Raw genomic sequence first — 22014 nt, 5'->3', positions numbered from 1 at the left:
AGCTCCTGTGACAGGACACAAAATTCTCCCAAACCACAGTATTATTGTGGAAGTGTGGAAGGATGGCTGAGGCATTGGCACTCCCAGATGACCAGAACACTGGGAGACAAGGAAGGGATCAGATTTAACTGGACTGCCAATTTGGTGTTTCTCGAATACTCGCAGATAGCACTAAGATGATACTTTCAGTCCTAAGAAGGGACAATCTCAACAAGGCAAGTCTTCAGCATGATGTAGCCTGTAATATTGACATGTTAGGGAAACATGATCAAGAAGTAATTTCCCTTTGTGAAGTCCTGTCTTGCAGGATCAGTTTGGGACATACATCTTCTTAGCAAACATGCATACCAGACAACCTCACTGATTAAACTATCTTCCTCTAGTGACTGGCAGCCAACACAGCCGACTAGTATTCAGTGGAGTTAGACATAATGGTCATTTTCACTTAACCCAGGCAGCAAAACCTTGGGTTTTTTGGTGGTAAGTATCCCAAGTGCTTTGGGAATTGATGCCATATGCATGTTACTGAGTCTGTGCTGCTGATGTCAATATTCTTTTAAGTAACAGGAGGTACCATCTCATAGGGGATGGATTATGCAAGAGAACTGCTGCTAAGCTGCTTGCAAAAGCTAGCTATCCATAAGCTGCATTTGGAAGACATAAGCGTAGTGAAGGATGTCACGATGAAAGCAAACGAATGAAATGGACAATAAGGTGGACAAGTAGATGCACAGGGGCAAGCAATGAAGTCAGAGGGGAGTGCTTGAGAGGGGAACTTCTCTGAAATCAACTATACCTTCGCATCCACGTTCAATCTGCCCGCTGCGGTGCAAAGCATCATTGATTAGATCAGGCAGACGCCCATTCAAGTCCACAGATGCTAGACAGCCCTGAAATCCATCACGTGAGGCCACTAGCTTTGGGAGGTTGCTATACATGCCTTGAGCTAGGCCAGCAATGTAGAGATCACCTAGAGGAGAAAGGGGTAAACATACAAGCAGGAGGAAGTTACACACCTTCTAGAGTGGCTTTCCCCCTCTCCCGACATTAATAAATCAAGCTGAACAGCTGCTCAGAAAAGGTTAAAGGCAGAGTAAGATACTGTGCAAGAAGTAATTTCTGCCTCCTTTACTACCAACAAAAAAACCCAAACAAAAAAAAACAAACGCCCCCAAAACCCTCAAAGAACCCAGCTGTAATTACATCCTAACTAGGAAAAACTGTAGGATCACAAACAATTTCTGGAAAAGCAAAATATGACAAACTATTCTGCTACAGGAAGTTACCACACAGAGAAAAAGAAAAATGAAATTGAAAGCCAAAATCAGTAAATTCCAGATTTACTGTTCTGCAATGGACGTTTCCTGCCAGCTTCCTCTTGCCTACTAGTTGAGCCCCGCAAGACTATCAATCTTGTAGAATTTACCTTTAAGATCCAGATTTTTGGCACCATTGATAACCTGAGTAACCACCTTAGTGTCCACCTTTAGGCTGTGTGTGTTACTGTTGTCTCTGGTGATGACAACATTGTGCCATTGGTTGTCATTAAGAGGACGATCACTGTTGCCTTTAATAACATTCGGTCCATTTCCAAGGTCAAACACGTAGTGTATATACCTGTAAACACAGCAAGAATCAGTTAGAATTGTTTGAGAACTCCAGTGCCACAGACTCTTATTCTAGTCAGAGCTGATAAATTAACTTAGAAAAGTCATGAAGGGAAGTATCTCTGGGTTAGAAACTTTTAGTAAGCCAAAATATTAGCCACTGATTTGGAAAGATATAGTCTTCCTTTCCACCAAGACAGTGTAAGGATTAGTATTTTGAGATGACAGCATTTGGAGTAATCAGATTCTAACCATAAATCATTCCTCTTTTTCACAAAGTTCTCGCAGATCCACAAAACCCCTGTCTGCGCATACAAATATTTTTTTTAAATTGCTAATATCAATAAATGTACTGGAGAGCAACACTAGATATGCTTATGTGGGACATATATTCCCCAGATTCATTCTGAGTTTTGAATAACTCCTTTAAGAAGTTAATTGGGAAACTCACTCAAAATATTGTACTGAAATTCACATGAGATCCTAGGCTTATTCAAACAGCTGGAAAACAATTAGCAAAGCTTTCGGCAAAAAATAAAGACCCTAACAAAGACTGAAGTTAAGGGAGTGTTACCCTGAATTATTTATATAGTTCAAACACAGAAATTCACCTGAGGATAGAAGAGATATATTCCACTTCGAAAGGAAAAAAAGACAACAAAAATCAACTCTCAGAGCACCAGGAGCTCACGACTCTTACTTTTTTTAATTACTCAATGTTCCACTTACAGAAATATGTGCAAAGTTAAAAATTAAACTGACTGAACTATAGTTACACTGAAATAAACAGGACTAGTAAACTGTATTTGTGGAAAACACATCTACTGTGACTAGATGAGTATGAGAACAAAAATTGTTCAGCTAACAAAGGCGGGTTTATTTTAATAAGCTATTGGTCTTGTGAAAAGAATATGGCAGCTCAAAAGCAAGCCGAGTTCGCTTTTCCTCAAGCATCACCAGCAGAAATACAAATTCAGCAGCCCATATGCTCTTTTTTGCCTTCAGTGGAGCTGGCAGAAACACGAGTCTGTTACAGGAAAAAAAAAAATAAAAGGAGGAAGGGAGACTCAGAGCACTCAGCACATTTCCTCCTCCTCCTCTGTGCTATTCTGCAAGGTTAATAGGATCAAACATTAGCCTAACTAGATCCAAAGGACTTAAAACATTAGTGTTGCACACTGGAAAACTGCCTTTCCCTCAGCCACAGGGGGAAGTCAGTGATAAAATCAGGAGTCTTAAGCTTCGGTGTTTATGTCTAAGTGCTTTATCATACACCTCAGCAAACAGATAAAATAGGAGTAATAAAGTGATTTTCTCTTTATGCATGCATTCTTATTATGCAAGCTTACCTATAAGTAAGTTTATCTATAAATAAGCTGGTAGAATATAGCAGAAAGTCACTTACCCCTTGACTAGTTCAACTGCAATAAAGTCATTGCCGTCACCACTGTTAAAGAGGATGAAACCATCAGCTGAGGTGGTCTTGAACTGAAAGAAGAGGTGCATGGACGTATAAGCCTGCAAGGTGGCCAAGCTCAGGTAGCTGCTCTTGGTCTTGAATGTCACAGGGTCAGCTATAATGTTGCGGAGACCAAAGCGTGCTTTCAGCTCGCAATAGTCAATGTCACCATTCTTGCACAGGTCAATGTAGAGCATCCCGTTGAACATGAGGCTCTGGAGGTGGCCAATGAAGCTGGAGGGGATGACAGAGATGTACCGTTTCTCCGTCATGATCCCTGTCTCGATATTGTGGAACTCCAAGCGGGTGTGATCACCAACCATTGTGCCTGAAGGACAGAAACAAGGAGGAACATGTAGAAAGCCCAGGCATCAGTAACAGGTTATATGGAGCCCTTCACCCTCTGGTTTCCAGACTAATAGCAGTACTAACTTAATCCTATATGATCACTGTTCAGCAGCTTGCATAAGAACGTATAGACTCTTCGTGGAGAGACTTGAGTCTAGCAGTTGCCAGAACCTGGCAGAACTTTTACAAGCGCACTTCCCGAAAACACTCAGATTAATATAAAAAGAGCAGGACAAGAAGCAAGAACAGTCATAAAGCTGCTAATATTTATTCCATTGTTCTCTCATGCTGCCTGATGTTATTTCTCTTGTTTTAAGAGCACAGCAGGAGGTAAACACACAAGAATGCAAGAGGCAAAAAGTTGAAGCTGTATGTAAATCATCAACCTACCACTTGGGTTATTTGTCACTTTGTGATGGATTTTAACCTCTCAATTAAAGCATTGAAGCTATTCAGTACATCAAATGTGTCAGACTACTCTTGAGCATATTTAAATGTTCCAGTAAGCATGCTAGGCATCAGTACAGACACAGAACCTACACAGACAGATGAAATACAACAGTACACTAAAAGACTAAGCGTGAGTACAAAGACAAGTTGGGCAACATCAGAACAAAAACCATTACAAACAACCTTATTTTAGTCCTCTATAGCTTTTCATTAAGGTAGATTCAACTATTTGGTCACACAAGCAAGGATCCTTTCCACACAGGCCTTGTGCCATTTAGTATACAAGAGGAAAAATACTAAATTCATAAATTACTCAGCATTTAATTGTTTTCTCTTCATTCAGTATACAATCATTATTCAACCTCTGCTACAAATATGCTGTTATTTTTCTCTCATTAAATTTTCTGCAGTGTTGTACTGAGTTTACGTGGCGAGGTGCTTGCCTGCAGGGTGGCTGCAGGAGAGGAGAGGCCATGTCTGCCCCGTGCCGGACACAGCCAGTTCCAGCTGGCTCCGATGGCACAGCTCAGCACCACAGCCAAGATGGTGGTGCTCCTTGGAAATCTGGAAAGCATATGTAAGAAAGGGCAAACTGCTGCCTGTAAGTGAGGAACAAATGAAAAAATACCCAAAAACCCTAAGAACACCAAGGCTGGAAAAGGAGGGGGAGGAGGTGTTTCATGTGCCCAAGTGGAAATTCTCCAGCAACCCATGGAGTAGACCATGGTGGAGCAGACACCCACACTAGAGGCCATGGAAGACCCCTGTGCCAGAGCAGGTGGATATTTCCTGAAGGAACTGCGGCCCATGGAAAGCCCACAATGGAGCAGGTTCCCCTGACAGCCTGCAGAGAAGACCCACACTGGAGCACCTCATGAAGGACTGCTATCCATGGGAAGGACCCACACTGGAGCAGGTGAAAAGCATGAGGAGAAAGGAGCAGCAGAGAGGAGCTGTTAGAGTGACTGCAGCCATCATTCCCCATCCCTCAACACCGCTAGGTGGGGGGAAGGTAGAAGAGTCAGGAACGAAGAAGCAAACCTGAGAACAGGAGGGGGTGGGGGAGGGCGTTTTACTTTTTGTCTTTGTTTCTCACCATCCAACCCTATTTTTAATTGGCAATAAATTAATTTTCACCAAGTCAAGTCTATTTTGTCCATGACAGTAATTTGTAATCAATTTACCTATCTTAATCTCGAACCATGAGCATTCTCATCCTATTTTCTCCCCTGCCCTACTGAGGGGAGGAAGTGGGAGAGCAGCTGGGTGGGTGTCTGGCAGCCAGCCATCATCAACCCACAGGTTCTGCAGCACAGTGTGCAAATTATCCTCAAATATTCATTTTGTCTTCTATCGCTCCTGCAAGATTAAGGAATATTACTTCTAATTTATACACACAAAGCTGAGGAACAGAGACATCAACATTTAAATAGCTTTGGATCTCAAAAAAGAAATATTTGGCATCTAGTTTAGTGGAATATGCGACAGCTTTGGAGCACTCACTGGTTTTAAAGCTCAGCACTTCTAGGAATAAGATCCTGTATTGGGTTTGAGTGGCAAGATTTTGGTATCGGAGGAGCTACAGGGGTGTCTCCTGTGAGAAGTTGCTGGAAGCTTCCCCTATGTCTGACAGAGCCAATGCCAGCCGTCTCCAAGACGGACCTGCTGATGGCCAAGGCCGAGGCTGTCAGCAATGGCTGCAGTGCCTCTATGATAACATATATAAGAATGGGGAAAAAAAACAACTGTGCAATGGCAACTACAGGAGGAGAGAGGAGTGAGAATCTGGGAGAGAACTAACTCTGCAGACACTAAGGTCAGTGAAGAAGGAGACGGAGGAGGTGCTCCAGGCACCAGAGCAGATATTCCCCTGCAGCCCCTGGAGCAGACCATGGTGAGGCAGGCTGTGCCCCAGCAGCCCATGGAGGTCCACGGTGGAGCAGAGATCCACCTGCATCCCGTGGAAGGGGGACCCCACACCGGAGAAGGTGGATGCCTGAAGGAGGCTGTGGCCCCCTGGGGAGCCTGTGCAGGAGCAGGCTCCTGGCAGGACCTGTGGACCTGCAGTGAGAGAAGTCCACGCTGGAGCAGGTTTGCTGTCAGGGCTCGTGACCCTATGGGGAACCCACGTTGGAGTGGTCTGTTCCTGAAGGGCTACACCCTGTGGAAGGGAGACACGCTGGGGCAGTTCATGAAGAGCTGCAGCCCACGGGAAGTACTCGTGCTGGAGCAGCTCATGGAGGACTGTCTCCCACGGGATGGACCCACGCTGGAGCAGGGGAAGGAGTGAGGAGTCCTCCCCCTGAGGAGGAAGGAGCAGCAGAGACAGCATGTGATGAACTGACTGCAACCCCCATTCCCCGTCCCCCTGTGCTGCTCAGGGAGAGAAGGTAGAGAAAATCAGGAGTGAAGCTGAGCCTGGGAAGAAGGGAGGGTTGTGGGGAAGGTGTTTGTAAGATTTGTTTTTATTTCTCATTTTCCAGCTCTGATTTGATTGGTAATAAATTAAATTAATTTTTCCCCAAGCTGAATCTGTTTTTCCTGTGATCGTAACTGGTGAGTGATCTCTCCCTGTCCTTATTTCGACCTGTGAGCCTTTCGTTATATTTCCTCTCCCCTGTCCAACTGAGGAGAGGAGTGATAGAGTGGCTTTGGTGGGCACCTGGCATCCAGCCAGGGTCAACCCACCACAGATCCACAATCCCAAATGAGTACCTCCCAAAAGTACAGGTACAATCAGTGATCAACTATGAAAGATCTGACTTTAAGTGACTTCTCTAGCTTTCTATAGGAACTCTAAGGTAGAGAAGTCAATTCCTCTGGTCTGTATTCACATGCCTTACACAGAGGTTCCTTTCCTCCTTTTTACCATGCTATGCCTCATTCACTACAGACTTTTCAAAGGATGCTTAAAAACAAGCACCTCCTTTAATACAATGACCTATGTCAACCCATTTGCTGCATTGCCCTTTCTTTATGTAAGCAGGGAAGCAAAGCTCCTGTGGAAAAAGGACAGCAGCAAATGTGAAGTTAGACAACATCAAAATGCATAAAAACACAGACCTAACTACTTTCAACTTTTCCCTACTTTTGCATGTTTCTCTACTCAACCTTCTAGTATGTTAATATAATTGCTGCACAGGCAAAGTCCTTCATTTTAGACAGCTTTCCAAAGGAAACAGACACACTACCTGTTGGTCCCTCTGCCTCCAATAACAGTTTAACATACTGGTCAAATTCAGTCAGGTTTAAAAGAACACGAGGGTAAAAAATATTGAAATTCATGCTAGTTTTGTGAAAAACTGACACCTGGATAAAGACCCGAATAAACGTTTCCAGTGTGCTATAGACAAATAAAATTTAGCAATAATATTCTGCTTGATTGCATCTTCTGGTCAATTAGTATATACAGACAACTCTTGACTAGTCACTGCAAGAGGAATTTCCGAGTCATTTGGATTATACCTGGGAGTCACACCAACCAGCATAGCTGAGTCCAGGACAAACTCCTCTTTTAATTCCCCCAGGTCACATCAATTGGGACTTACAAGCTTTCTCCTATTCTGTGCTATTGCCTGAAATCTCCTAGCATTTATCACCTAAACAGTTCCCAGATGTTAAAAGATAAAAAAAAAAAAAATACATACATTGATAGCCCTTTCAAGAGTTTTCCAACTATTCACAACATATTCTTTTTTTCTGCTGGCGACAGAATGAAAGCTGAAAACATTTATGAGACATTTGGATGATACATCACGACTTGTGGTGTATAAAGAATCAGATTAAATGAACTGATGGTCTCTTTCTTGCTTATGTCCTCTTCAACACTCAAATATTCCTAACTCACCTTTCATGATCATGTGCAATTTTTCAGTTTATACTTTGTCCAAATGTGATCAAGTTCTTGCAAAGACAGTGAACAAGCACAGTATCTATCCCAAATATTAAGAGAAAATATTACACAAATTTTTTTTTTTCACTTATTACCCATTTTAGCAGTGGATCTAAATTGAAATACAATTACACAAAGACCATTGACATGGAAAGCTTCAACCTAAGCAGGCACAGCTGGACAAACTTACAAGCAGCTGAAGAGAGTCACATATTTCTGACTATTCAGAAACTCAAGTGTCAGTACCAATGCAAATATTTTTAAAACTTGAAACATTTCTTTCGCAGAAATAATAATGTTTCAGTTTGAAAAATGCCAGTTCTCAGGAACTGAAACTGTATATGGGAAAGTTTGTTTAGAGAAACCATCTCCCTTCTACTACAGTGACTGCTAGGGGCTGTTTCAGTTGTAGTGTTAAAAAAAAGGAAATTTCTGATTTTTCGAAACCAGAAGAATTTTTCTTAAAAAAATATAATATAATAATTTTTAGAATCACTTAAAAAAAATTCCTGCTTCTTTACTTCAAAAGATTAGAAAAATGAAACGTAGAGATGTCAAGCACGATAACTTCTCAGCTCTTCTACTCTTAGATACATGCAAAGAAGAAGTTGTTTCCAGAGTAGGAAAGAAAAGCCAAGCCTGTGAAATCTGGAGTAGACTGGGACAGGGAACCCAAATAAAGGGGGCATTAGAAATGCATTACTGCAGGTTGGAAGAGTTGAACCCACAATTTCAGAAAAGGTGAAAAATGAGAAAACTGGGACTAGCTTAAGAGAAATAGGACAGCGATAGCAGTGGTAGTACAGAAAATGAGGAGCAGTTCCGTGAAAAGCTGAAAAGGACATGACAATACAAGACCAGAAGCAGGACAGAGATGCATTTTCTTAAGAAATCATGGAGTGAAATCTGGTGTTTTCTGATCTCATTAGCTGTCAGCCTCACCTGCACTGTTCTCCTCTAATTCCTCCACTCTACAGAGAGTATTGTAACTACTACAGCAATCAGCAGCTCTTTAGTTCAAGTGGTAGCAGACAAAAAAAATCCAGCCTCTGCTGCAGTATTTGGGTGCTAACAAGATGTTGTAGGGAGGAATACGACTGCTACACTTGTGTCTCACTTATCACTGATGTTCTGAGGTGGGGGGGAATGTGGGAGGAGGGTTTTGTGATTAAGCAGCAAAATGCTGTTCAGGAGAACTGGATTTTCTCTCTCCCTTAGATGTCCTGCAGGAAGCCAAGTCAGTCACTTCACTATAAATTTTTCACAGGTAGTCATTAATTGTCTAGACCTAATTCTCCAATAACAGGGTTGAGCTAATTTACAGGACCCAGTTTACTGACATGCTGAATATTTGTGCATGCAAATGACTGAAAATCTTGCCATATTAGTTCCAAAACACATCCAATTTTTATCTGGTGCCTTGTTTCCAAACCTGTAATATGGGGAAAAGACACCTACTCACTTCATATAACATAGAGATGGGAATTAATCCAATTACAGCTTCTTAGTTCTGTACAAACATATTGATGAGTAGCACAGGACAGACATACACGCACACACAGAGAAATAAAAAGCGAAAAACAACTGCTCTATATTTAGAGCAAAATTTAGTTGGCATGCATTGTTCCAAACAAGCAATAATGAAGGCGGCGGCAATCAGATAGGCTGTTTACTGTTACTGGGGGCCCAATTTAGACTTCTGATCTATGCCTAAAGACAGAAAGAATCCTGTGGAAAAATCTATATGACCACATTACTGAAGACTATATCATCCACCCAAGGAAGTGGGATGCAGATTGCACAGAAAATCTTAACTCTGCCTTTTCTGACTTTTGGCTTTACCATGATGGTATTTTTTTTAACAGATATTTTTAGCTGTAATGCATCTTTAATTATGTAATTCATCTACGTGTAGATATGCACATCCTATTTTAGTATAGGATTGTATCATTATTATTTATAACTCTGTTTCATGCAAAAAAGACTTCAAAAAAACAGATGGCGCTTTGAGAATTGAGTTGATAATGCAGAGAGTGCCACCTCATGGTGCTTGCTAAAAAAGCATATCCAGAAGAATTGTTCTCCGTAAAAGAAGTAAACTGGACAAAATGTTTACCAGCAAATTCCACTAATTCAGAAAGTTCCCTCTTAAATAAAATTTCATTTTCCTACAAGCCAATGTTCACTAAGCCTCTACCAATTCCAACAAGGAGAAGGAAAGATTCTTCTTTCTTATGCTTCTGATTCTCTCTCACAATTTCTCAGCCTATATAGCACATCATATATCTACTTCAGAGGGAGAATATACACCAAGTCATTTTCCTGCAAACCCATTTCTTTGGGCTTATTTCAAAATCCCGACTCATGGCTTTCCAAATAATCTAATTACCACATTACTTAAAATTAATTGCATTCGTACAGTGGAAAAGAACTTTTTGCAGAGCTAGGATATAGTATTCTGGCACGGCCTATGGCAGCCGCTCCTTCTAGTTGCCTTCTGAGTGGAAGCTACTCAGAAGAGAGGACCTCAGCATTTGGCGAAACAGCGTGGGTCACAACTAAATGAACATACTCGTGTCAGTGTTATCATTCTTTGTGATTCTGTTATCAGCCTTCAGACTGCTGGTGTTCTCCTCCAAAAAAATAGTTCCTACAGTTATACACAGCTAAGAGACTTATAGACTTTCAAAAAAAGAAAAATAAGTTTCTGGCTCTTACAGCTGTAGAGAAACGGACCAGAAAAGTATCACCTCTAAAATTTTGTAATGAAAAAAGACCAATCTAAAGTACCCTGATCATTTCAATGCAAATCTCATAAGTTGGGAGACAACAGTTTTCCTAAAAGATTGATCTTTTCTCTCCCCACTTCAACTACATTTCTCTACAGCAAGAAGCAGGACTTCAAAAAGCTGTCAGGAACTGAAAAAAAAAAAAAAAAAAAAAGACTGACACACTATACATTATGACATACTCTGGTGAGTTAGGGTCCTCCCTAATCTTTAAAATGAAGTTGGGAACAAATGGCTTTAATTGTTTTTTCTTCTGGATGGCTCTGAGCCATGAGCACCAGCACTTGCAAAAAAAAAAAAAAACAACCAAACAAACAAAAAAAACAACTAAAAAAACTCCCACGAAACCATAGAGACAGAAATCCATATTCTCTAATACATCTATCAAATGTGGGTTTACCATTAAGGAAAAGGTTGGGCAGAGGAAAGGTTTAGCGAGCCTTGGTTTTGATTACACAGCACTGGAAACCACTGCATTTGCAGCTCAGGAATGAGGTATACTCACAGTGTACCCCAACAGATCCTGGCACAAGACAGAGTGCTGCTTAGCACCTCTGCATTCTTGCCTATGTGCAAGCTCATCTGTCACACAGTTCCACATTTCACATCGTCGTAGTTGCCACAGAAGTCTCTGATGCTGGCTAAGAACAGTTAGCCTCTGGGAACTGAACATTAGTTTTCAACATAGTAACACTAAATATACAAGAGGTAACAGGAAGGGGGGGGGGGGGGGCGGGGGGGAGGAAAGATACACAAAAAAAAGGAGAATGAGTGTAAGGACAAAGAAGAGACTGCGACCAGATAAATAAAGATCATGCCAAAAAATACGCATACATCACACTTACCCTCAGCAACATCATCATCCACCATCAGCTTGAGGCTCTTTCCTCGCCGAACTACCCGGACAGTGTGCCACTCGTTGTCATTGAGTTTCTGCCCAGCATAAAGAGTTTCAGGTCCCTTGCCTGGGGATGGTGATAGGTACGACAGTTAAAGCCAGACACCCAATTAGTTTAGTATTTGCTCAGTGGGAAAAGTCACCAAAATCAACCTGGTGTGATACAGACTAGTAGGTCGTGTAGGAGTATTATGACCTGTAATCAGCCTTCACACCTACACCTTCCCAGCTCAGAGGGAAGTCAGGGTCACAGACTCTTCCACACTCTATGAAGTGCCTTCCTCCGCAGAGCCCAGAGGTCACATGCATTTAAAACAGAAGCAGAAATCTCTCTTGTGCTATGGTATTCATTTCCAAATGTCACATTGTACAGGGCTCTGCAGTATTGGAAAAACCTGCTGGTGACAGAAATGTCTCTAGAGTGGAATCATTACAGAAGAATTTTGCTCTCCTAAGAATCTGGATTTACAACAGTCCCAAAGTGCCTGGGATTCTTTTAAGGACACTGGTCTCTCAACACTTAGGTATTGAACACCAGGCTGGTTTCAGTCCTTCAGTCTCAAAAAAACCCCAGACCTCCAAACAGAAAGACAACGAACACCACAAACCCCTCCCTCTGCAAAACCTCAAACCCTACCACCCCAAAAATATTAATTTCTTAAAAAAATTTAAAACCCAGAAAGACAATGACTCACCAACCTGGCTGACTGCTCTAAGGTTCTTTGGCAAAGCAGCCTGGCTACAAAGTGCTTACTTCGTTCCCTGAATTACAGGTTGAAAGGGAAAGAGGAGCCCTTTCTTCTCCAAAAGGTAAAACCACAGTTGCCCTTGCAAACAATGCTCCTGGGAAAACAGCGTTAGTGCTATCCATGTTTGTCCAGGTTTGCTGCTCACCCATCACAGTTGACAGGCAATTACTTAAAATATTAATTGTTCAGATCACAGGACTGGAACAACTCACTCATGTCAAATAGTAAGTGAAATTGAATAATGATGTGTGCTAAATCAAAAGCATCCATGTAAATTTCAGTCCAGTACTAGAGTGTTTTTTGACACAGGTGCATCAGAGAAATGCAGAATGAGGACAGCAGAACTTCTTGCATATCAGGCCTGCACCCATTGCCCAAACGGGCAAAAGGGGAACCCAAGCAAAAAAAAAACAACAAGACAAATCGAACATATTGAAAGACACAGGACAGGGACAACAAGAGGCACTGCTACAGCTCAGCTTACTGCACTGGTAAAACTAATGTCAGATAAACAGATTATTTCTCTATGTTGGTTCAACACAAGAAAGTTAACATTTTTATTCAGATAGACCACAAACCGCGTTTTTTTGACCAGTTTTCAGTGGACTGGTTACTTAACACAGAATAAAATGCGGTACACATCTTCAAGCAAAACTGCACGAGAGGATGCACCCACTCTGATCTGTGTCATGGTGTGAACTAACAGGTAAGAGTAGCATATTCCACAGTGAGACAGAACTGAAGGAAGAGGTAGGAAAAATATCCATGGCACTTTACATAGTCCACAGTATGCACACTGCCTTGTTAGCAACTGTTTCTTACTGTAGGGTTAGGTGGGCAAAGAACACAGTGTCTCATTCAGCTGGGATGTAACACGTGTAGAAGGGGAATCCTATAGAAGGAGACCAAAGCAAAATGAATATTCTGTTATTCTCCTTAAGGGATCACGTAGTTCATGTTAATAAAAAAGGAGTTTAAAACCCTTTCAAATAAAGCTCATTGCTAGCCAGTATTACCATAAAGCAAGAGGAAAAAAACCATTTTTCTACAGTGACCTGAAAAATAACAGTCATTCTTGGATTAAAAGGACGGGCAGTCATATACTGCAATTACAGATAATATCTCCTTCACAGGAGAAACCCATAACCTCCGCAGCTCCTCACTCATGTGCCAAAGTCACACTGTACCACAAATGTAAATCCATCTGTATGAGACAGCTAGATCATGGCCAGAAAGCTGAAGTTCTTTGAAATCAGACAAGTAAAACTCTATTTAATAGAGTCAGAAAAAGTTATGCTACATTTACATCAGTGAGTACATTTTATCCCAGGGCACATATCACAAAATGATGTCTCTGGATGGCCAGCAAAACTATTGCCTACATCAAAATATACTGCATCAGCTACTATAGTTCCACATAGCCACTTCCCAGGTCGGAAGATAAAACAGTTCATCTGGGTTTGTGGTTTTTTTATAATGCCACATGAAAGCAAGGGGGGGGGAATGACAACACAAAGATTTTTTTTTTAAAAAAAAAACAAAAACAAAAACATTTCCACAAGTCTACAGCTATGGAGAGCCAACCAAGAGAAAGAGTCAGGTGTGCTGACTTTGCTCAGCTGACCATACAACATCATCTATGCAGCAGCCGTGTTCAACTGGTTGAGTAACTCAAAGTTGCTGATCTTCCAGTTCCCACTTTTCAACCCCAGCCTGACAAAACAGGAGTCAGTCAAAACGAGCTGGTTTGGCTTGTCATTGCCATCTTGATGCCCACTATAACACTTTCAAAACAAAACTGTCACACCAACAGAAGTTATCTGACTAGATTGTCAGAAAATGTAGCTCAACCAATTCACAAATAAATGAGTAGAAAGTTTCAGCTTTCCAACTTCTTTTTCCAAATGAATAAGATCTACAAATGAGATTGCTATTTAGAAGTAACTGGTTAACAGTTTGGGCTAATAAACTTGAAAATTAAGTACTACAGATGCAAATTATTCCATGTCATCTAAGTTCATGTCTTGATCAGCCAATTTAGTATTTTATCAGTAGAAAAAAAAATTAGATTTTTTTAATAATTTTGTTCACTCACATGTCCAATATGGATGCAACAATAGGCACTGGCTACTTTTGATGAGGTTACCCAAATAACACCACATACAAAATTCAATACATGAGCATGCTCAAGAGCATTCAGATAAGTTTTTCAAACCAGACATTTTAATTTAAAAAATGAAAAAGTGTTAAACCTTATTGTACTCTGTTTAAACTGTTTTCTTTTCAAATGCTTTCAAGACATTCACACTGCAGGTGGGTTGACCTGAAAAGCAGGAAAATTGTGCCCTGACTTTTCCTTTGCACAGTCAGTTGAATTGCTGCTGCCTGTGTAAGCTCCCACTGAATTCCAACTGGTTCCAGGAACTGTGTATGGAAGGGCTCCCACATTTGGATACTAAGCTTCATTTCATTAAGCATGATTACTACATGTGCTATTGCTATATAGACATTTATGTGCGATCAGTCTGTAAAAGACGACTTGAAGATTCCTAAACCAACAGTTGCAGATGCTGGGGAGAATGGAATGGAAATGGACCACATATAGCAGAAGGATAACGCTCTCCCTAAGCATCATGTCCTACCCAGTAAGGCATTTGTGTGTCTTACAGCTACACACACAGAGCCAAGTGTTTAGACCAAAGTTGGTGGGTTTTTTGCTCTTTTGTAGGGTTTTTTTTTTTCCTCCTTTCAAGCTATCTGCACCTACATCACCCTTCAACTAGGATAATCCAGATGTAGGAGGAAGCAAAGCAGAAGGTTAGCTGGACAGAGAAAAAAGTCAAAGGTCTATATCTTCCCTTTGTGCAACAGTTTTTTATGATGAAAGACAAGTACCTCTTGCAGCAATGTTATGGGCTGGATGCCTGAAAACTATTTGTAATACTTTTGATGAGATGGCAGTTGGGCATTAGGTAGTTATCGCAATTTATTTAATTTTTACGAATGAGAAGAGTAGAAGACAACGTAACAGGAAAAAGAATAAGAAAGTTTCTACTGTAGCAAAAACTTAATAGTTAAGCTGCTGAAGCATGATTGCTACTGGTGTCTTGACCTGCTTGGTCATTCCATCATCCTTCCTAATGTCCTCTAAGCAATTGTATGTCATGCAGAACTGATCGCTACCTCTCATTTTCAAACTCAAATGAGACAGACTAATATGTACTCCTTTGATGCTTTGCAGTGGCAAACACTACTTACATCAGAAGCAAAAATATCTTGGGCATCCCCACATTCTAGACATTAGATGAGCTGCAGCTCAGACTTCTTGAGCAAATATTACTTGATTCAGCTGCAGCAACTCCTCCTCATTCTCTCATGAATGCTACTCAAAACTCATGTGCATATTGTTCATAAAAACCAATGAGAATATGCTTTCAAACACTGAAGAACTCCATCTAATATGCCCAGGATGTCCCAGTCATTATCCCTTATATCAAAAGGTGCACTGCTGCTAATAAATAGCTTGGCCCAAATATACTATATAAAAGTGCCAATAATAGACAGTGCAAAGTATAAAGAACGAAAAAGTAGTTCATGCCTTCTGAAAATGCCAAGTTGCTTTCCATCTGGCCTCCAAGAACTCACTCAGAACAAAACTGGCCAGAGGGATGCAGTCAAAACAATAGCTCTGAAAACACCAACTGTTTTCCTCCCTCAGTGGTTAACAGCACACAGAATTTCCCTCCCATGCAAGGCAAAGGAGAAAGAGAGTTAAGCCCCTCACCAGTTCCTCACAGGTGGATCAAAAAGTGTGCGCTTTTACCTTTGGTGCAGACTGTCATTATTTGGTCCATTTATGTGATTAAAGTGACCTTCATGAAACCAGGCTACCTTCATTATTGCATATCTTATCCCACATTACAGAAGAGGTCAAATGTTCATGTTTACAGAACAGCAGAAAAAAAAACTAGAAAGATTGATGAGAATGGAAAAGGTTCTTCGTCATTACAATTACAACGATAAATAATTCTACAGTGATACACTAATGCTTTTTAGAGAAGACCCTCAATAACAATAAAAAGGTTTGATCTGCTTTTTTATTTCTAATTAAAATGCTCAGCTGCCATCTCAGCCTTGTTCAGCGGCAAGCTGCATTTTTGTGTCTGTTTCATACAGTGCAAAATCCCTCAGGAATGCCAACAGCATCCCAAGGCAGGGAGGAGCTAGGAAAGAGAAGATTCTTTGTTTTTTGTTTTGTTTCTCTTTTTTTGGGGGGGTGGTTGGGTATTGGTTGTTTTTACTTCAACTTTTACAAAAACCAGAGAATTTGTGAGTCACTGAAAAATGTGTGCACACAGATTTGTGAAACACAAGAACAAATCACAGACAAGCTGCTGGATAAATTCTCTCAAAGCTTACAAGAAACTGATCCACTCTATTTAAACATTATTCAGTGATTCCCTAAAGAATATTCAGATGTGACAACTACAACCACAGAGTGGGATTCTTCATTTTAGCCCCAACAGTTTAGCACAGAGGAGGAAGGTTATGAAGCCAATGCGCCACCTGTTTCTCATCCCCAATGATTGTCTTGTATATACAGACTATATATTTAGTAATATACATGAAATAATTATGCATAGTTACACAACATGGCAGATATTTTATGTAGCTGTTACCATATTACACACAGAATTCTCTTTTACATATACTGTCTTTTGAAAAGACAGGCAGAAGATATTCTAGGTGCAACAATATTCAGCCACAATTTCTACAGGCAGGTTTGAACAAGGTGGGGGAGGGCAAGGGGAAGGGGAAGAAATGAGTTTAAGGACAAAGACATTGCCAATTATTCACACACCTTTAGGGCTTCCTGATATGTAGCAAGTTCCAACAAAGGGCAGGGATAATATCAAAACATGAGCATGGCTCCAAATCAGAGCTGGCAACTGCTCAGCCTTCAAACCATCAATATGTTTTGGTCTTGGTTGAATATAAGTCAGTAGTGTAAATTTTGCTGGCTGTTTTCAGGCAGCAGTAGCATGGAAAAAGTGTTTTAGGAAGGAAGGTCTTTTTCTTGAATGGGATCCACTGTCCAAGTCCAGGAGCATTGTTAATTGCTAGGAAACAACTGGCAACCCCAGGCTCTCAGTACACTGGAGACGTTTATGTAGATATCCCAGTCAAATCAACGCATATTCACATACATACACACTTGTTTTGCTCATATACAGGTTTCAGAAACACTCTTTCCAAGAAAACGTTAGCTGTCAACTAGGAATAAGCAGCTGTACTTCCCTACAGATAGTCAATACTTCACTGGGGACCTTACCTGCACCAACCTTTCTGTTTCCTCAAGGAACAGGATCACCTCCATGTACTAACCCACATTAAACAAAACATAACATACACTTACAAAACAAACGCTTTTAGCAGGGATTACAGAAAAGATATTTTTACAGCTTTATGGAATGGCTTCATTGAGAAATCAATAACATTGAGTGTGACTTATACCAGCCTACCCAGAAGCAAAGTTTAATTATTTACATTCATACAATAATAACAATTGTATATACAAAATCCTGTAAACACCCACAGAATCAATTAGCATCACAAGTGCAAATAAGAATCCCCTCCAACAACCAAACTAATCAAGCGCATGGAATTAACTCAGCAAATAAATGAAAAGTAGCAAGAACACCCTTCTAGTTCTCTCAGAAACATACCCTAGTCTCCCTACAAATTTGACAATAAAATATAAGTTAAGTTGGGTTCAACTATTTGGATACAGTCTATTTTAAAATGCCTTTGCAAAGACAAGGAAAAAAGCCCTTGTCTAAAAAAAAAAAATTGTTCCTTGCTTTTGCTGTCAATGTATGTAACGTCATATTGAATGATGGCTGCTTTCATTTAGAGACCCCCCGGCCAACGGCTGTAGTAAGACTCAGCACGGATTCAGGCAGTGTTCAAGGTGACGGCAGCTTGTTCACAAGGCTCTCACATAAGACTTAGTGCAGAAATTCTGTTGTGTGTCTTTTACTTGATGTGAATATAATTTGTGATTAAGAATAAAACAGGAGATGATTGCGCTTGCGTCTACGTTTTTCCATCAAGGGCAGTGGGTTGCTCTCCTTGCTTGCCTCAGTTTCACTGCTGCTGAATTTTAACCCTGTGCATCTCTACAGCAGAATCATTTTTAATAGACATCAGGAAAACATTTGTGATAGCAGAAAATTGGTCCCCCCAAAAAGTCTTTAAATAGGAGATAAAATATCAGTGAAAGGATGTTTCAGTTCTCCAAAAAACATTTTTTTCTGACTTGGAAAACATTCAAAATGTTTCAACTTCAAGATAAATTAAAAAGTGTTCAGTGTTTACAAATAAAGTGAAGCTTTTATTATCTATTCAAGATATTATTCATTTTTAATGGCAATAGATGGTTTCCCATTTTCATTGAGGTAGCTATTCCCATTTTCATTGAGGTAGCTATTCCCACTTTTAAGGAAAGTGATTTTATTCCATATTTACAACCAGCAGGGAGGTCAAAAAAGGACATGGAAGTATGACAAAAAATAATCAAGTATTCATGCTTTAAAATTAAGATTTACAACAGTCAAATTAACTTCAAAGTGATTTCAGTCAGACTGGCTTCTATCTTTGTTTTTAGATAGGGATGTTATATGAAATTCTTCACATTGGAACAGAAGCATACAGCCTTCTTGCCAAACAGATCAGGGCAACCAAAGCTTCAGCGTAGGTATAAAGAACTCAGAAGCTGCTATATTGTGACTCATCTACAATTTGCCTAAGGAAATATTTGTACGCACTGATTTTGAGAGAGGAAAGCTCAGGAGAACTCTTAGTGTAAGCTAGGCAGCAAGGCAATCACAGGAGCAGCTCCTGCCACAGGGACTACAGAAAGCAGCCACTAGAGGGAAACAATCCCATTCACTAAAGCTGCTGCTCAGACAAAGGAATTACAGTACTCAAAGGGTTGCTTTCCGGAGTTTCACCTGCTGATATATTTTGCTTTGAAGATGACTAAACCTCAGCGATGAATAAAATAACTCTAGAACTTCAACCCAGATTTGCCCTCTTAATAGCAAATACCTGCTCACTTCAGGTATATTCATTTAATGGATGCAGTTTGCCACCCAAGAAAACAGTCCACAGCTCAAGAAACATGCAAAACCTTACAAAGTTTTACCATAGGACAGAATTTTAAACCAACTGATACAGCAACAATTATGCACCGACGTTTGAAGACCAGAACAGTAATACAGAGGTAAAGAGATACTATTTTAAGACAAATTTACATTTTATTAGCTTTCCAGTGATGCAGTGCTAATCAAAGCAAGATGCGGGTGTGACAAAGCTAGAGATTTCATTCTTCTTTTTATTCTTAGGTCGATTTAATAGTATCAAAATCAAACAGCTTCTCACTAATCCCATCAGTGCATCTTACTTGAAACAGATGGACTGTGCTACCAACAGTAAGACAACTGGAGTTTCTCTTCCTGTTTGGTTTCAAACCTCACCATAAATGCTACAAAACAAATAGATTAATCATAATGATTGTAAGAAAAAGATGCTGGAGAGGAGGCTGAGACAACTGGAGTGAGCCATATCATGTATTATGCAGGCACAGATATAATGACAATGAAATAATTTGACTGTTTACTGCCCAAACGAGATTCAAACTACTTGATTTCAGAGGGGAAAAAACATGAATCAAATGTATGACTAAACCAAGTACCTCCAAAGCTCTTTGCTTCTGTTATATTAGTAAGGAGCTACATTCAAGCAGGCTGGCAAAGCCTGTATTATCCCATTTGGTGAGCCTTCACATGCTCTAATGGCCTCTATTACTTCATTGGAAAGAATTCTATGAATTTTGGTATTATCTGATTATTGTAGAGGTTTTTGTGCCTTTTTTTTTTTAAGTATTATAGCAGCTACTTCTCATCTAAGTCTGAAAAGCCAGGAGATCAGAAAGCAAGACAAATCAGTCAAGATGTGGTTATACAGTGCCTTACAGTAATTGTAGATATGTGTCTTTCAGGAAAGGATCAGAGGCCAAACAACTGGCTAGCACCTTTGTCCCCCTTTTTCAGAACACAGAAAATGATGACAAAGAAAGGGGCTCCTCTTCCCAAAGACACATTTGACAGTTGAACAGACAGTTGAGTCTGAGAAAAAACCCAGATCTCTGAAGCTGCAGTACCAAATATTGCATAAAAAAATTTTTAGGACACACCGCACAGTCCCCACTAACAGCACAGTGTAAGAACAGAAGACAGTCCTGCTATCAACACTTCTTTGTTCAGATACCAAGGGCAAAGACCAGCGGCATCACACATTCAGAGGACCTAAATTACTCTCATTTAAGGTACCTTTCCTTGAGTGCCTGAGGTGTTACAAATGCACACAGAGTTATCTCCATGGTTGCCAAGACTATTACATGAACTAGCTTCAATCTCCCTCTAAGAGCATAACAGTCAGCATCACAGAAATTATGTCCAACTATTATTACAAAACCAGCAGGATTCCAGTCTTCTGCAGGGGGTCAAAACACTGCATACATTCTTGAGGTTTAGTTCTCATTTTACAATGCTAACTCTGTTCTGAAGTTTGCCTCTTTTTTTCATCTGTGGTGCCAGCTGAGTAGTTTTAAAATTTTCCAGTGCATATTAGCCAGTATTTATAAGTCTACTGAGAACCCCACGTGTACTGGGAGGGAGAACATCAGATATATAGAAATCACACTATTAACAAAGAGCAATCAAAATTTGCAGGTGGAGACCTTGTGGTTTCAGATGTTACTGGTAAACTATGTGTGCATGACTGGTAATGCACGGTGGTCCCCTTTGCCTGAACTGAGAAACTGTGGTGAGAAGGATGGTAAGTGGTACATGGACTTACATGCAAGAGCCTCTTTATTTTGCTTGAGGAGCTATTGAGGAAGGATCAAATGCTTCTTGGAAAGCTGAGGGATCAGCAGTGCAGACGATAGTGTTTAATGTTCCAGGCTTTTAAAAGCTTAACCATCTTAAAGAGGTGTCTTTCACAGGAAAAAGAACAGACCTTAGCTGCTGCTAATCTTTGAAGAATCATTGATTATTTTCCTGTCCCTTAAATAGGGATGGTTAGCACGAGATAGTGACCATGTGGCAACACAGACATAACTATCCTGACTGAAATTCCTCCTGATATTTCATAGACAGAGCATTGGTATGTATGCCATCTATTTAAGATAAGCCACATTTCACTAATGACCAGACTTTTCTGGGTTACATACCAAGTAACAAGTATGAACCAGTAAAAACACTTTATGAGAAAGTTTTACTTACTTGACCTATACAAAGACTATAGACATAGGACTGTCTCTCCAAATGGCCCCTTGTCCTTTCTTTTCTTGAGCTGCAAGATAAACCCTTCTTTTCGGTTGCCATCCTCTAAGCCTTTCATTTATACCTTAGCATTTACAAAATTCCTCATTTTTCCAGGACACTACAATGTTAATGCATCCTCAAAATAAGGTTGAGGAATACTGCCGACCACATTTGATGAGGCAAAAAACTGCGACAAAGTTACATTACCTAAAGCATCACAGCAAAAGCTTGGTCCCTCTTGAATAAGAGGGAAATAATATAAATTTTCTAATTTATAAAAAACAAAATAATTGTTTTCCTTTCCCTTTAGTAAACTTTGCAAAACTGGATAAAACCTGACTGGAATTTGCAAGCCAGATCTACACTGAATACTGACTTTAAAGATTGAGACACATCCAGCCGCCAGCAAGCTGGTTAGAAATCTAGCTGC

At 40.3% G+C, this 22014-nt stretch overlaps 1 protein-coding gene across 11 annotated transcripts in view; it reads right to left on the bottom strand.

Annotated features, from left to right (window-relative positions):
• NRXN3 (neurexin 3) overlaps positions 1-22014 on the bottom strand; it is a 1053133-nt gene that overhangs the window by 573158 nt on the left and 457961 nt on the right. For all 11 annotated transcript variants that reach the window (XM_075425785.1, XM_075425786.1, XM_075425781.1 and 8 more), the window contains 4 exons: positions 11391-11510; positions 3013-3394; positions 1427-1617; positions 797-970 (listed from right to left, as the gene is read on the bottom strand). In XM_075425785.1, coding sequence (XP_075281900.1) covers positions 797-970; positions 1427-1617; positions 3013-3394; positions 11391-11510 — 867 coding nt within the window. The remainder of the gene's footprint in view (positions 1-796; positions 971-1426; positions 1618-3012; positions 3395-11390; positions 11511-22014) is intronic.

The sequence above is a fragment of the Opisthocomus hoazin genome, chromosome 7 (assembly GCF_030867145.1).
Source record: "Opisthocomus hoazin isolate bOpiHoa1 chromosome 7, bOpiHoa1.hap1, whole genome shotgun sequence".
In the NCBI taxonomy this organism is placed as follows: Eukaryota; Metazoa; Chordata; class Aves; order Opisthocomiformes; family Opisthocomidae; genus Opisthocomus; species Opisthocomus hoazin.
The sequence above is the reverse complement of the archived record's forward strand: the minus strand, read 5'-3'. Positions and strand labels throughout refer to the sequence as shown.